This window comes from Phyllobates terribilis, unplaced genomic scaffold (genome assembly GCF_046119375.1).
Source record: "Phyllobates terribilis strain yellow unplaced genomic scaffold, ASM4611937v1 Scaffold_2__4_contigs__length_985480577, whole genome shotgun sequence".
Lineage (NCBI taxonomy): Eukaryota > Metazoa > Chordata > Amphibia > Anura > Dendrobatidae > Phyllobates > Phyllobates terribilis.
Window position 1 is genome coordinate 785,274,850 of NW_027362762.1, and position 13,716 is coordinate 785,288,565.

Consider the following 13,716-nt stretch of genomic DNA (forward strand, 5'->3'; position numbering starts at 1 on the left):
ATGGCTAAAAGTGCACTCTTGAAATTGTTTCAGAAAATGAGGTATTTCTCCCACAAAATTATTGCAATTACACATCCTTTTTATTCACATATTTATTTCCTTTGTGTGTATTGGAACAAGACAGAAAAAAGCAAAGAAAAAAGGCAAATTTGACTTAACACAAAACCCCAAAAATGGGCTGGACAATATAGTTGGCACCATTCCAAAATTGTGGGTAAACAACTTTGTTTCAAGAATGTGATGCTTATTCAAACTCACCTGTGTCAAGTAACAGGTGTGGGCAATATGAAAGTCACAACTGAAACCAGATAAAAAGGGGAAAAGTTTACTCAATATTTGAATTGTGTGTCTACACTGTGTGCAGAATTATTAGGCAAATGAGTATTTTGATCACACGATACTTTTTATACATGTTGTCCTACTCCAAGCTGCATAGGCTTGAGAGCCAACTACCAATTAAGTAAATCTGGTGATGTGCATCTCTGTAATGAGGAGGAGTGTTAACTAATGACATCAACACCCTATCTAAGGTGTGCTTAATTATTAGGCAACTTCCTTTCCTTTGGCAAAATGGGTCAGGAGAGAGATTTGACGGGCTCTGAAAAGTCCAATATTGTAAGATGTCTTGCAGAGGGATGCAGCAGTCTTAGAATTTCCAAACTTTTGAAGCGTGATCACCGAACAATCAAGCGTTTCATGGCAAATAGCCAACAGGGTCGCAAGAAGCGTGTTGGCTAAAAAAGACGCAAAATAACTGCCCATGAATTGAGGAAAATCAAGCGTGAAGCTGCCAAGATGCCATTCGCCACCAGTTTTGCCATATTTCAGAGCTGCAACGTTACTGGAGTATCAAAAAGCACAAGGTGTGCGATACTCAGGGACATGGCCAAGGTAAGGAAGGCTGAAAAAACGACCACCTATGAACAAGAAACATAAGATAAAATGTCAAGAATGGGCCAAGAAATATCTTAAGACTGATTTTTCAAAGGTTTTATGCACTGATGAAATGAGAGTGAGTCTTGATGGGCCAGATGGATGGGCCAGAGTCTGGATCAGTAAAGGTCAGAGAGCTCCACTCCGACTCAGACACCAGCAAGGTGGAGGTGGGGTACTGGTATGGGCTGGTATCATCAAAGATGAACTTGTGGGACCTTTTTGGGTTGAGGATGGAGTGAAGCTCAACTCCAAGACCGACTGCCAGTTTCTGGAAGACAACTTCTTCAAGCAGTGGTACAGGAAGAAGTCGGTATCATTCAAGAAAAACATGATTTTCATGCAGGATGATGCTTCATCACATGCATCCAACTACTCCACAGCGTGGCTGGCCAGTAAAGGTCTAAAAGAAGAAAAAATAATAATGATATGGCTTCCTTGTTCACCTGATCTGAACCTGTGGTCCATCATAAAATGTGAGATCTACAAGGAGGGAAAACAGTACACCTCTCGGAACAGTGTCTGGGAGCCTGTGGTGGCTGCTGCATGCAATGTTGATCGAAAACAGATCAAGTAACTGACAGAATCAATGGATGGAAGGCTGTTGAGTGTCATCATAAAGAAAGGTGGCTATATTGATCACTATTTTTTTTGTTTTTGCATGTTAGAAATGTTTATTTCTAAATTTTGTGCACTTATATTGGTTTATCTGGTGAAAATAAACAAGTGAGATAGGATTATATTTGGTTTTTATTAAGTTGCCTAATAATTCTACACAAAAATAGTTACCCGCACAAACAGATATCCTCCTAAGATAGCCAAATCTAAAAAAACCCACTCCAACTTCCAAAAATATTAAGTTTGGATATTTATGAGTCATTTGGGTTAATTGAGAATATAGTTGTTGAGCAATAATAAAAATAATCCTCTAAAATACAACTTGTCTAATAATTCTGCACACAGTATATGTGTGCCACACTAAGCTTGGTGAACTGAAAGGGGAGAAAAGAACTGTGTGAGGACTTGAGAGCCAAATTTGTTAAAAAATATCAACAATCTCAAAGTTACAAGTCCATCTCCAGAGATCATAATGCTCCTTTGTCCATGGTGCACAACATAATCAAATAGTTTACAATCCATACAACTGTAGCTAATCTCCCTGGATGTGGACGCCAGATAAAAAATGATGAAAGATTGCAATGCAGGATAGTCTGGATGGCAAATGAGCAGACCCAATCAAGTTCCAAAGAAATTCAAGCTGTCCTGAAGGCTCAGGGTGCATCAGTGTCAGGGCGAACTATCCCTCGACATATGAATGAAATGAAACGTTATGGCAAGAGACCCAGGAGGACCCCACTGCTGACACAAAGACATAAAAAAGCTAGACTGCAGTTTGTCAAAATGTATGTGAGTAAGCCAAAATTCTTCTTTGAAAGGGTTGATCTAAATCTATTGGACACTTGTGGAGAAATCTTAAAATTTCTGTTGGTAGAAGGCACCCTTCAAATATGAGAGACCTGGAGCAATTTGAAAACAACAAGTCGTCCAAAATTCCAGTTGAAAGGTGTAAGAAGCTTGTTGATGGTTATAGGAAGCAATTGATTACAGCTATTTATTCTAAAGGATGTGTTGTCCAATGTCCAATTTGTCTTTTTTTCCTATCTTTTTTTGTGTTGTTCCAATACACACAAAGGAAATCAACATGTGTATAACAAAACATGTGTAATTGCAATAATTTTCTGGGAGAAATACTTCATTTTGTGGAACAATTTCAAGGGTGCCAACACTTTCGACCTTGACTGTATAATCAATTTGCGTGCAAACTATATCAGTTAATGAGTGTGATAAATTTATGGCTTATTTTCTGTTACTAATAAAATGGCAACTACTTTACGAGGATTAACCAAAAAAATATATTTGTTTAAAGGGAATTTGTCACCAGGTTTTTGTCTCTTTAACTGAGAGCAGCATAATGTAAGGGTAGATAGAGACCCTTATTCCAACTATGTATCACTAATTTTACTGGATGAAGTAGTTTTAATTAAAACCTATTTTATAGACTGCAGATCTACCAGTTCTTTTAATGTTAATCTCTGTGTAACCCCACCCACATCACTGATTGGCAGCCTTCTGTGTACAAGTAGTTCTCTAGTGATCATTTTCTGCTGATATAACAATGATTTTAGAAAAACTGCAGCAAGCAGCCCAGTAGTGACACATAGCTGGAATCAGGATCTCTGTCTCCATATAATGATGCTCTCAGATTAAGTAGTAAGAACATTTTAACAGATTGCTTGTAATATCAAGAGTGCAGATTTACCCCAGAAAACACTGGATGCAATGCAGTGTTTTTCTTAGATATCTAAATTTCTCTATGTTACTATGTTTTATACATGACAGCATTGCCAACTGGGATACATGGCAAATTAAACATTACCAACAGTCTTAATGTTAAGATTTAAAACCAATAGGTTTTGGTACAGGCTTTGCACCTTCTTCTGGGTTTCCAAATAAAAAAACATTATTTTAATGCCATTTTTTTTTAAATCCATATTATCTCAATAACTCTCTTTCTTGGGCAGCAACTGATTTTGGACTGTATACTAGTGGCCTTTTTCCTTCCTTTGGCACACCTATGGGTCCTGAAAGCAGTGGGCATCAAATGATCACATTTCCACAGAGCACCAGCCCACACCAGCTAGGAATTGGAATGGTCCCAGTGAAGCTTTCCTTAGCATTGTGCCTAATTGTGCACAACCTAACAAAGTTAGTAGTATCTATCTATTATATCCAGCTTGGTCTGAGTTTCAGTGATAACATAATGGTATGTTTCTACTATTTAGACATCACTATGAGTCCACCTACCTAGAATCAATGACAGTTATTAAACATTATCCCTTTTACTCGGCTAGGTAATTGATATTTTGCTTTATATTTCATGTGTTTCATAAAAATGTTCTAAATGTTAGAATGCTCCACCCAATAAACTATCTAAAGAACAGACATCGGCTCCTAGAGAAAGTAGTGACTAGAATTCCTACTGTGACTCTGATTCATAATGCTAATCTGTAGTCCTTTGCTACTTTATAATTAAAAGATATTATAAGAATAAAGGAAAAGTTCATTTTTATCAAAGACAGTAACACTCCACATCTGTGTTTAGTATTTCACCTCCAACCCATTGAATTGTATAGACCACAACTATAATATCAGGCAAAACTCATAGACTGAAGTGGATGTTTTTTTTTTAAAAAATAAGATCTTTCCTTATCTTATAAAACCTTAGAACTTTAGAAAATATTTGTCCAACTCACCATTTGCAACATATGCAGCCTACTCTTAAATTCAGAAGAGTATACTGGCATTTAATCTAAAATAGTTATGATGAGCATTTTAGATAAATTACAGACTTAGCCAAGCGGCTTTCATTTTCCATTTGCCATCTTTCATTCTTTTTGCTTTAGAAATACTGCACGTTCAAAAAAAAGTTTTTATTACTGTACTCTAAAACTCTGAGGCAATGAAGAAACTATGAGCTATCCATTGCTAATTACACCATTAAAACACAGTTCTGTGCTGTGGAAAGTGCAACAAGGAAAATGCATGTCCATTTGTCAAAGATGTTTTTGAAAGCAGAGTTAATTTAAACAAAAGATTTGCAAGTGTTCTATCGGTTCTAGTCCTTTGTGTTCCACTTTTCTCCATTTATCTTTTGTGCCTTTTTATGTAGAATCATTTAAACCATTTTTTCTTTTGTCTTCTCTTTCATTTTTTAAATGAAGCAGAACCTTTACAGCCCTTTACTGCAAAAAGTGAAACAATGGAATACTGAACAGTCTAATTGCACCAGCAAACTTCTTTAGCATTTTCAAGTAAAAGATAAAATATTAATATCATTACACATGTTTAATAATAAGTTGAATTTATATCATGGATATAACATTTTAAGTAGAATATGATAATGATGGTATTCGTAATTATCATCATCTTTCATTAAAATCTCCACTTTTATACAGGTAATAATAACGGCCATACACATTAAAAGTACCTTTGTTAACTCTTAAATACTTTTAACATACTTTATAACAATAACGTTTAACAAGAATTTTTTTTTTCAAGTGCACAAAATACAACACAATAGTGATTTAGTTTTTGGAATAAAAAGTAAAAAAAAAAAAGCTAAAATCAAAGGTTTTTGCAGATTCCAAACAGCAACTTGATAATATTGCTATTTAAGATATTAAGGGAGTTGTTTGAGACTTTAACATTGATGGCCTATCCTATGGATAGGTCTTCAATGTCTGACAAGTGAGGGTCGACACTCAGCACCCTCACTAATCAGCTGTTCCCGCTTTCAGCAGCAGCTGGAACTGTTCAGTTGTGGAGCTGCACAGCACAGCTCCACCAACTGTATAGTGGCCGTGGCTAGGTACTGAATATCCTCTTCCTATTTATATAAATAGACCAAACCTGGATGCAATAAGTAGTTCAAATGGTTTTTCACTGCGCTGCTGGTCATCCACTTCAAAAAGATGTGTCAAAAAGAAGATTCCAATAAGGATTTTTTTAGTTTTGTTTGTTACAAATTAAAAATCTACGTGTTGTGAAGTCTCTCCAACTTCTTCATCAGGATGGGGTATCATGGTCTATTGATCCACGGTTGTGCAGCAGCTGCTTGCAACTTATTAAGGAGAGCGTAAAATCGCTTTTACTTTGCATTTATTTTAACCAGTTTAAGCCCTATTTTGTGCTCAATTGTCTTTCCAGTGTTTCTACTTTCTATTTATATAAATAGGGATGGATTTGCAGTAGCCAGCACTATCCCTTTGACAGAGCTGTGCAGCTTCCACTTAGCAGTTCAAACAGACACCAAGAACAGCTTATCAGCAGAGGTGTAGATGTCTCACCTCCACTGATAAGACTTTGATGACATGTTCTAAAGATAGGAGATCAATGTTAAAACCTTGGATAACCTCTTTAAATAAAATTTAGGCTATGTGCCCACGATGCAGAAATGCTCCAGATTTTTCCTGAGTGTTTCTGCATCTCCCTGGCAGAAAAAACGCATGCGGATTGTACATGCGGATTGTACATGCGTTTTCCTGCCAGGGACATGCGGATGTGAAGCGTTCTTCACTTGCATTTCCGCATGCGGGTTGACAAGCGCTTTCCAAGCGATTTTAGCATCACATGGAAAGTGCTTGACAACTTGGTTACACTCTATAAATCTATGCAAAACAGCATGGATTTATATAGTGTGACCCGAGAGAATGTCAAAAAATAAAAAATAAATATATACTTACCTTCCGATGGCCCCCGATGTCTTGCTTCACCGTCCCGGCTGCCGGCAGATCGCGCTACACTGAAGGACCTGCCAACATCAGTGTCGCGTGACCCGTCACATGACTATGACGTCAGGGCAGGTCCTTCAGTCCATCGCGAAATGCGAGGAGGAGCGCATCGGGGGCCACCAGAAGGTAAGTATATATTTATTTTTTATTTTATTCTTTTTTTTACAGTTTTCAATGGTACCCAGGTCCGGTGGAGAGTCTCCTCTTCTCTAGACCTGGGTACCATCCTCACATTAGAACGCATGGAATGCTCATCTACATATACAGTGATGCGTAATCCATGCGATCTAATGCAAGTCAATGGCGGCGAAAACGCAGCACTTCCGCAAAATAATTGGTAGTGCTGCGTTTTTTTCCGCAATGATAATCTGCAGCGGAAATTTCCGCAACTTGTGAACAGCACATGCGAATTATCATTGGGGAACATGGCAGGCCTTCTACCTTGCATTTTTTAAGCATTTCTGCAGCATTTTTATCACTGCAGAAAAGCTTAAAAAACGCATCATGGGCACACAGCCTTAAGATAAAAAAGGAAATGTTGCAATTCATTTTGTAGCAAATTCCTCAATGGCAAAATTAACAGCAAACTGAGTAGTTGTGCTGCAGATTTCATTGCAGAAATGCTGCAGATTTGTCATAGCTCAATAAGTTAAATAATCAGTTACGACTTTCAAAAAAAAAATTGATATGCTGTATATTTCAAATGTGCAGCCTACGCAAATTTGCTGTGAGAAATTTTTATGAAGCATTTGGGTAAGATTCCTTAAAGGGATGGTCCATCACCTAAAATGTATGTTGTAAATATCTATCTTTATACCCTAACCACTTTTGTAATTAGCTTTCTTATACAATACACTACACTTTTCCTCATCTAGCTAATCCCTAAATGTGTTTTTTTTGTACTGTACTTCCTGTGACATTTTGTTTGGGATGAATCTCAAACATAACATCACAAAAATCTGGGGCTGCACTCACCCCTAGCAGTGTCCATCACACTTCCTGGAACAGGACATCATCAGAGAGCAGCACTGAAGTTACTTGCTAATTTCTTGCATTGCCGTCCCCTCTGAAGAAGTCCTGGATCCTGGGTGATGGACGCTATAGGAGATGGGAGTGCAGAGCCGGCACTCTGCTTCTATCTCCACCCCTTACAACATTTTCTTTGAATCAGAAGCTATGTCGGTGGCAGAGATACAAGCAGAGTGCGGGCACTGTACTATCATATCCCACAGCATCTATCATTCAAGATACAGGACATCTTCTGAGGGGGCTCCAATGCAAGAAACTAGTAAGTAACTTCAGTGCTTCCCCTGATGATGTCCTGATCCAGGAGGAGGGATGGACTCTGTGAGGAGTGAGTGCAGCCCCTACCTCCTGTGACGTCATATTTGAGACTTCTTTCAAATGAAACATCACAGGAAGTACAGTAAAAAAAAACACAGTAGGAATTAGCTAGATGGGTAAAAGTGTAGAAAATGGTGTAACAAATTTCCAAAGTGGTTAGAGTGTAAGGATATATATATAAAAAAATACATTGTAGGTGCTGGACCATACCTTTAAGCTATGTAATACACAGCATTAAATAGCATTTAGGACAAATTTAATAAATGCAATACAAGCCCAAACAAGGCCAAATACAGTTTTCATCAGCCAGCCTCACCCCCCCCCCCACATGCACATGAGCACTCGGACAAGAGATCATATTTTTTTTTAATGAGGGAGAGGAGAAAACCACTGCCAGAGACAACTGGCATCAGTTATCTCCCCTAAAATAAACAAAATGATTGGGTGCTAAATTCCCAATTGCCTGATCATTCTCTCACTCAACATCATCTGTCTGGGAAGAGTCAAGAGTCCCATATATACATCAAATAGTTCATTCTATAGATCAGACCAGCAGTTTCTCTGATTTTTATCTAATTGCGGCATTAATGCAACACTCATTGTAATAAATGTATAAAGGAGTTTATGACTTACCTATCTGAGCTTCTTGGATTGTCAGCTTGTTTTCCGAAGGTTGGATTAACTTTGGTGGTTTATCAGTCAGTGGAGCTGAAAGAACACAATATAATGTTAATATATCGTAAAGTCTTGTTGTCTTATACATTATATAAAATATTACAGATTGGACAGAAAAGATCTGTTAAAGAATTTCACTGATGAGTGAAGTTTCTTTTAGAGTTAGACAAGATGGAGGAATAAGCCAGATTGTAGTTAAACAGGTAATTTTGCAGGTAAACAAGCTGTTCCTCCACAAAGTCAAAGGATTACTTGTAAAATAATATTCTACAACTGAAGCATTTGACCTCACACTTAGGAAATGTTCACATGATTCAATCACACTGAATTTTTTGCTACAATTTTCCAAAATCATGATGTAAACAAATTGTTTTTGCTGCAATTTTCCATAACTGTGGCAAAAATGCAACGTGTCAGCAACATGTGAACCTTATTTTTCATAATTTAAGACAACTGAGATCTAAATAAGGATCTGTATAAAAGTTATGCAGCCTTGTTAAATATGGGGTAAGTACATCAGAAATATACAGTACATTCACTTGTAATCAGAATCTTAATAATTATAAACAGATTTGCTTGTACAGAAGATCCATCACAAAACTGTATCTGCTATGTTTGACATTATATAACAATTAAAAAATCACAGTGACATCATGTAGTAATTACATACAATCCCAATCTAAGTAAACCATTCCCCTTTTCAATGAGACCACACACCATGTCAGGCAAGTTGTAAAAAGTGTCTAAAACACATTAATATGATGTAGGTCATGAAAGACAATTTTATTTTACATAAATTTCACCAGAATTCTTTCACATCTAGTTTAATAAATCACCCTATTATGCTCTCAATAGAAGTTAAGTATGTGTGAAATTTCTGTCGCTCAGGGTTACTTAGATAATACAACCATGATTGTTTGTTTGCTTACTCAATGACAAAGAGTGAAATTCTACCTAATCATCTTAAAGGGAAGATGTCAGTAGGATCAACACTCCTTAGTCATTCATATGGGAATGTAGGTCACAGAAAGTTTAATTAAATACCTTGATATCTGAAATATGATGTCTTATTCTGGGTAAAATCTAGATTCCAAATGAGCTATTAAGATCTATGGGTCAGCATTAGATCTCTCTGTGAATCTGCCTACAGATTATAAATGAAAGGTGGCATTACCAGTATTTTACATGTAATGACTGACAGCATGCTGCCTTGGTCTTGTCTCTGGTTGCCAGGTTTTCTGCTTACAATGCACACTGACGGTGCACTCTTTTGCCTTCTCATCAGAGCTAGCGAGTTAGCGCACTGTCATTGTGCATTAAAAATAACATTACACAGAGACAAGATCCTACTGAGCATACGTCAGAATTGACAACTGATTCATACTCAATAAGATAGGGACTAGCCCAGCCCCCTAAATTGATGTCACTTATAAAACTTTGTTTCAGGGTGGGGGAAGAAGCTAAAGCAGTGACCCTGATAACGTCTCATTTGAATATCCTAGCATGCACTGGGGTTTGTCGAATGAAACATCATCAAACAGGATGTAGATAAAAAACAATAAAGAAGTTAGAAAGGATAGAGAGGGAATAATAGGGTACTTTTTAATCAAAGTATATTAGAAAAAAGATTAGATTATTTATGACATCTAATAGACAGACATATAGGATTAAAATAAATATTAGTTTCGGACCACCCCTTTAATAGATGCAGGGAAGCATGGAGAACATTTTGTTATTGTAATTTGTCAAAGTTTAAACAAATAGATTATTACTTGTATTTATATATTTTATTAAAACAAAGAGAAACCTGACTTCTGCTTATTACAATCAAAAAGTGGACCTTATTATCATAAAACAACCTACTTCTCTTTTGAAATCAATACAACTGGATATAAAAAGAACAAACCCTTAGCGGCTAACTAAACAACAGATGGCACTTGCCAGTATCACTAATAATCAAAGAGTACAGCTGCTTGGATTACATTTTACAGTATTTAATGATAAAATATTGTATATAATTGTGACCATGTTTCACTCTCTCTAGAATCTATTTTTATATTACTCTTTTAGCTGCTTAGTATTCAATTTTAAAAGTCCAGTTTTATATAATAAGTAATATATTTTTTTACTCAGCTAAAATAAATTTGCTTTAATAAACAATCAATGAAGCAAATTTCTATTTTAATATGTTTCACTTCTGCAAATTTTTACTATATTGTATCCTAATGTTGCAAATCCAGTTGTATTTTATCATAGGCTGTGGCCAAGGAAGACCAACTATTTTATTGTAATATAGTGCCATTTACCAAATGAAGCTCCTGTCCTAATTATCGTATCCATCCAAAGCTATTTGTGTCTTTTACACTTAAAGGGAACCTGTCTTGTAAAATAATGCTAGTAACCTGCAGATATGGGGTCAAGCTGCAAGTTAATAACGTTCTGACACTGTGCGGCGCATGCACTGATCATCCTGTTGGTGGGTGGAAATGAACTTTATTTCCCCAGGCAGCATTCAGCTTACAGTCATAGGGGCATCGCTGGCACGGTTTCAGTCACTGACCTGTGTATAGAGAGCGGAGGCTGTAACAGCGCCCCTGGCTTTTACTGACAGAAGCTCAGCCTTAAAGCCGGCTGTCCGTCAGGGCCGTGGGCACGGTTACAGCTGCTGCTCTCTCTACACAGAGTGGTGACTGAAACCATGCTGGTGCCACCCCTATGACTGAAAGCCAAACGCTACCAGGGGCAATGAAGTTCATGTTCATTTCCTCTCGGAAGCGGGGCTCTTGGTGTGAGCACCATACGGTGTCAGACCACTATAACCAACAGATTAATCCCATAGCGTTATTTTTTATGACAGTTTCCCATTAAAGGGCTTATCCAGGATACATTTTTATATAAAAAAATAAGAAACACATCTGTTACTTACACTTTCCAGCTCCTGTGATGCCTATCAATGACCTGGTCATTGTTCACAGGCTACAATGATAACATAAAGACTAGAGTGCAAATATCAGCTTCAGTTAATCATTTTTCTGAATATTTCAACAATACGATCCTAGCTATCTATTAACTAGTTTAAATGAAATTTCATAATAAAATTCCTTTTGCTCATAGGCACATTATAGCTCCTTAAAACCTGAGTTGTATGGAGAAATAATATGGCACTAGTAGAAGTCTAAGGTGGGATATTTATTAATATTATTTACAGTATATGTCATGCTTACTTATGTTGTGCCATCATATTCAACAGCATTTTACAGACATAGGCATTGGTTCCCCTTTGGGACACACAATCTAAATACCCTTTCAGTATGTCTTTGGAGAGGAGGACCTCGGAGAACCCGGAGGAAACCCATGCAAACATGGGGAGCACATATAAACTCCACGCAGATGTTGTTGTGGTGGGGTTTGAACCCAAGATACCAGCGCTGCAAAATAGTGCTAGCCACTGTGCTGCCCATATGGTTATGGATATGGTAATAATCAAATACTGCATTATGGGATTGTTAACACAAAGTATTGCTTCTAGGGGAGAATACCATACTTACACATTCCTATACAAACACTCCATACAGTGGTGAATGTAGTACAATCTGTGTTATTGAATCTTAGGGATTACTTGAGCCTATGTAATGCTAGTGGTTACACAGAACCCTTTGGAGGATGGATAAATGTAATTAAGTGATGGAGATAATACCTTCAGAAACTGATCATGATCAGATCGCTGAACCTGCTTACTAATGATCTATTCCTTTAAAATGAAGAATTGAATGAGCTGTGTGAGAGTATTGTCCAACGTGCTGAGAAACTAAGGAAATCTTGCCCTATATAAAGTTATATTGATGTAGTTTGTCTTTTTCTAAAACATGTCCCATAATGTTCTATAATGTACGTTTTTAGCTTCATTACACCAAACCAAATGGGTTGTAAACTCCATAACTACAACATCTGTTTCTCTAATCATTCTGAAGAATAAAACAAATATTATGTGGTAGAAGGACACAATAATATGTTTTGTTCTGCTAGGTTTAACAAATGGGTTATTGCCCTCACACACATATGACCTCTAACAATGTCACTCTAAATATACCTCTGTGATAGTAATTGATATTGTCAGCTAATGCAGTCAAGCACTTTGCAAAAAGGCTAAAATAAGACACATTGTTTTTCTAGATTGCTGGTTCTTCCTTTTTTGTTATCTAAATCTATCTCCGTGGGTTGCCAACAAGTGCAGGAACATTAGAAGATGAGCAAGAAAAACAATGTAATTCTAATCAAACTGTAATCAAACCACATGTAACCATTCACTTTAGTAGATGCTGGGAACAATACAAAAATTTGACTTGGAGGATGTAGAAGTTTACTATAGTTTAACTGCTGTAACACTAAATGTTTATGGTAATTTACTATTACACAATATAACATGTCATGTCTTACATTTTTATATTATTACATACGGTAGCACAATATGTAAATGGTAAAGCAAAAAAATATTGGGGCAGACCAGGCAAGTACTGGCATAGAAGTAGCTAGGCAGTGGTAAAGAGAGCGTTATTATTTTTGCAATTTCGACCACTGAAAGCCCTTTATCAAATATGACATATAAAATATTTTAATTATCTATTCTTAATTATTCTTCTTTGTATGATTTTTTTTTTTACATTACAAAAACCCGGCATTTTTACATCAGCATGCAGATTTTTTATATCCACTGTAAATTTACAGTACTGTTTGAAAATTTTTGGCAACTTTTGAAAAAAATTTGCAAAGGAGGAATACTTTTCAAAAAATAGAAGTAATAAGAGTTTATTTTTTAACATTGGAATAAAAAATAAAGTGGATGAAAGATAAATCTAAATCAAATTAACATTTGCGGAAACCACGCAACATTACTTCCTCAGGGTACACTTGCACAATGTCAGAGATTTTGGAGGACAAAAGTCAGGTGTTTGAGTAGCTAATTATGCCAAACAGGTGATAATGGTCATCATTTTCATATGTAGGCTGAAACTGCTGTGTAGGAGGCTTAAGACTAGGTGACCAACAGCCAAACTCCTTTATAAAGGTGAGGTTGTGGAGGACAGCTTCATGTCATAGGTCATACAACATGGCAAGACTGAACACAGAAGCAAGATACATGTTTATACTGCATCAGCATGTTTCTCCCAGGCAAATATTTCAAAGCATTCAGGCGATTTAATATGTGCTGTTCAAATGCTCTAGTAAAATCACCAAGATAAGGGCAATGTTTAGAACCATTGTTGGTCAAGGAAACTTAGTGCCACTGATGAAAAACTTATCATGCTTAGTTCCCTTCTAAATCATAAGATGTCCCACAGTGCCATAAGCTCAGAACTGGCAGCATCCAGTGGAACCCAGAGTACACTCATCTGCCATTTAAAGACATCTGGCC

At 36.7% G+C, this 13,716-nt stretch overlaps 1 protein-coding gene across 1 annotated transcript in view; it reads right to left on the minus strand.

Moving 5' to 3' along the window:
• Positions 1 to 13,716, minus strand: part of IL1RAPL1 (interleukin 1 receptor accessory protein like 1) — a 2,084,623-nt gene that overhangs the window by 482,180 nt on the left and 1,588,727 nt on the right. The window contains exon 6 of the mRNA XM_073667404.1: positions 8,262 to 8,336. Coding sequence (XP_073523505.1) covers positions 8,262 to 8,336 — 75 coding nt within the window. The remainder of the gene's footprint in view (positions 1 to 8,261; positions 8,337 to 13,716) is intronic.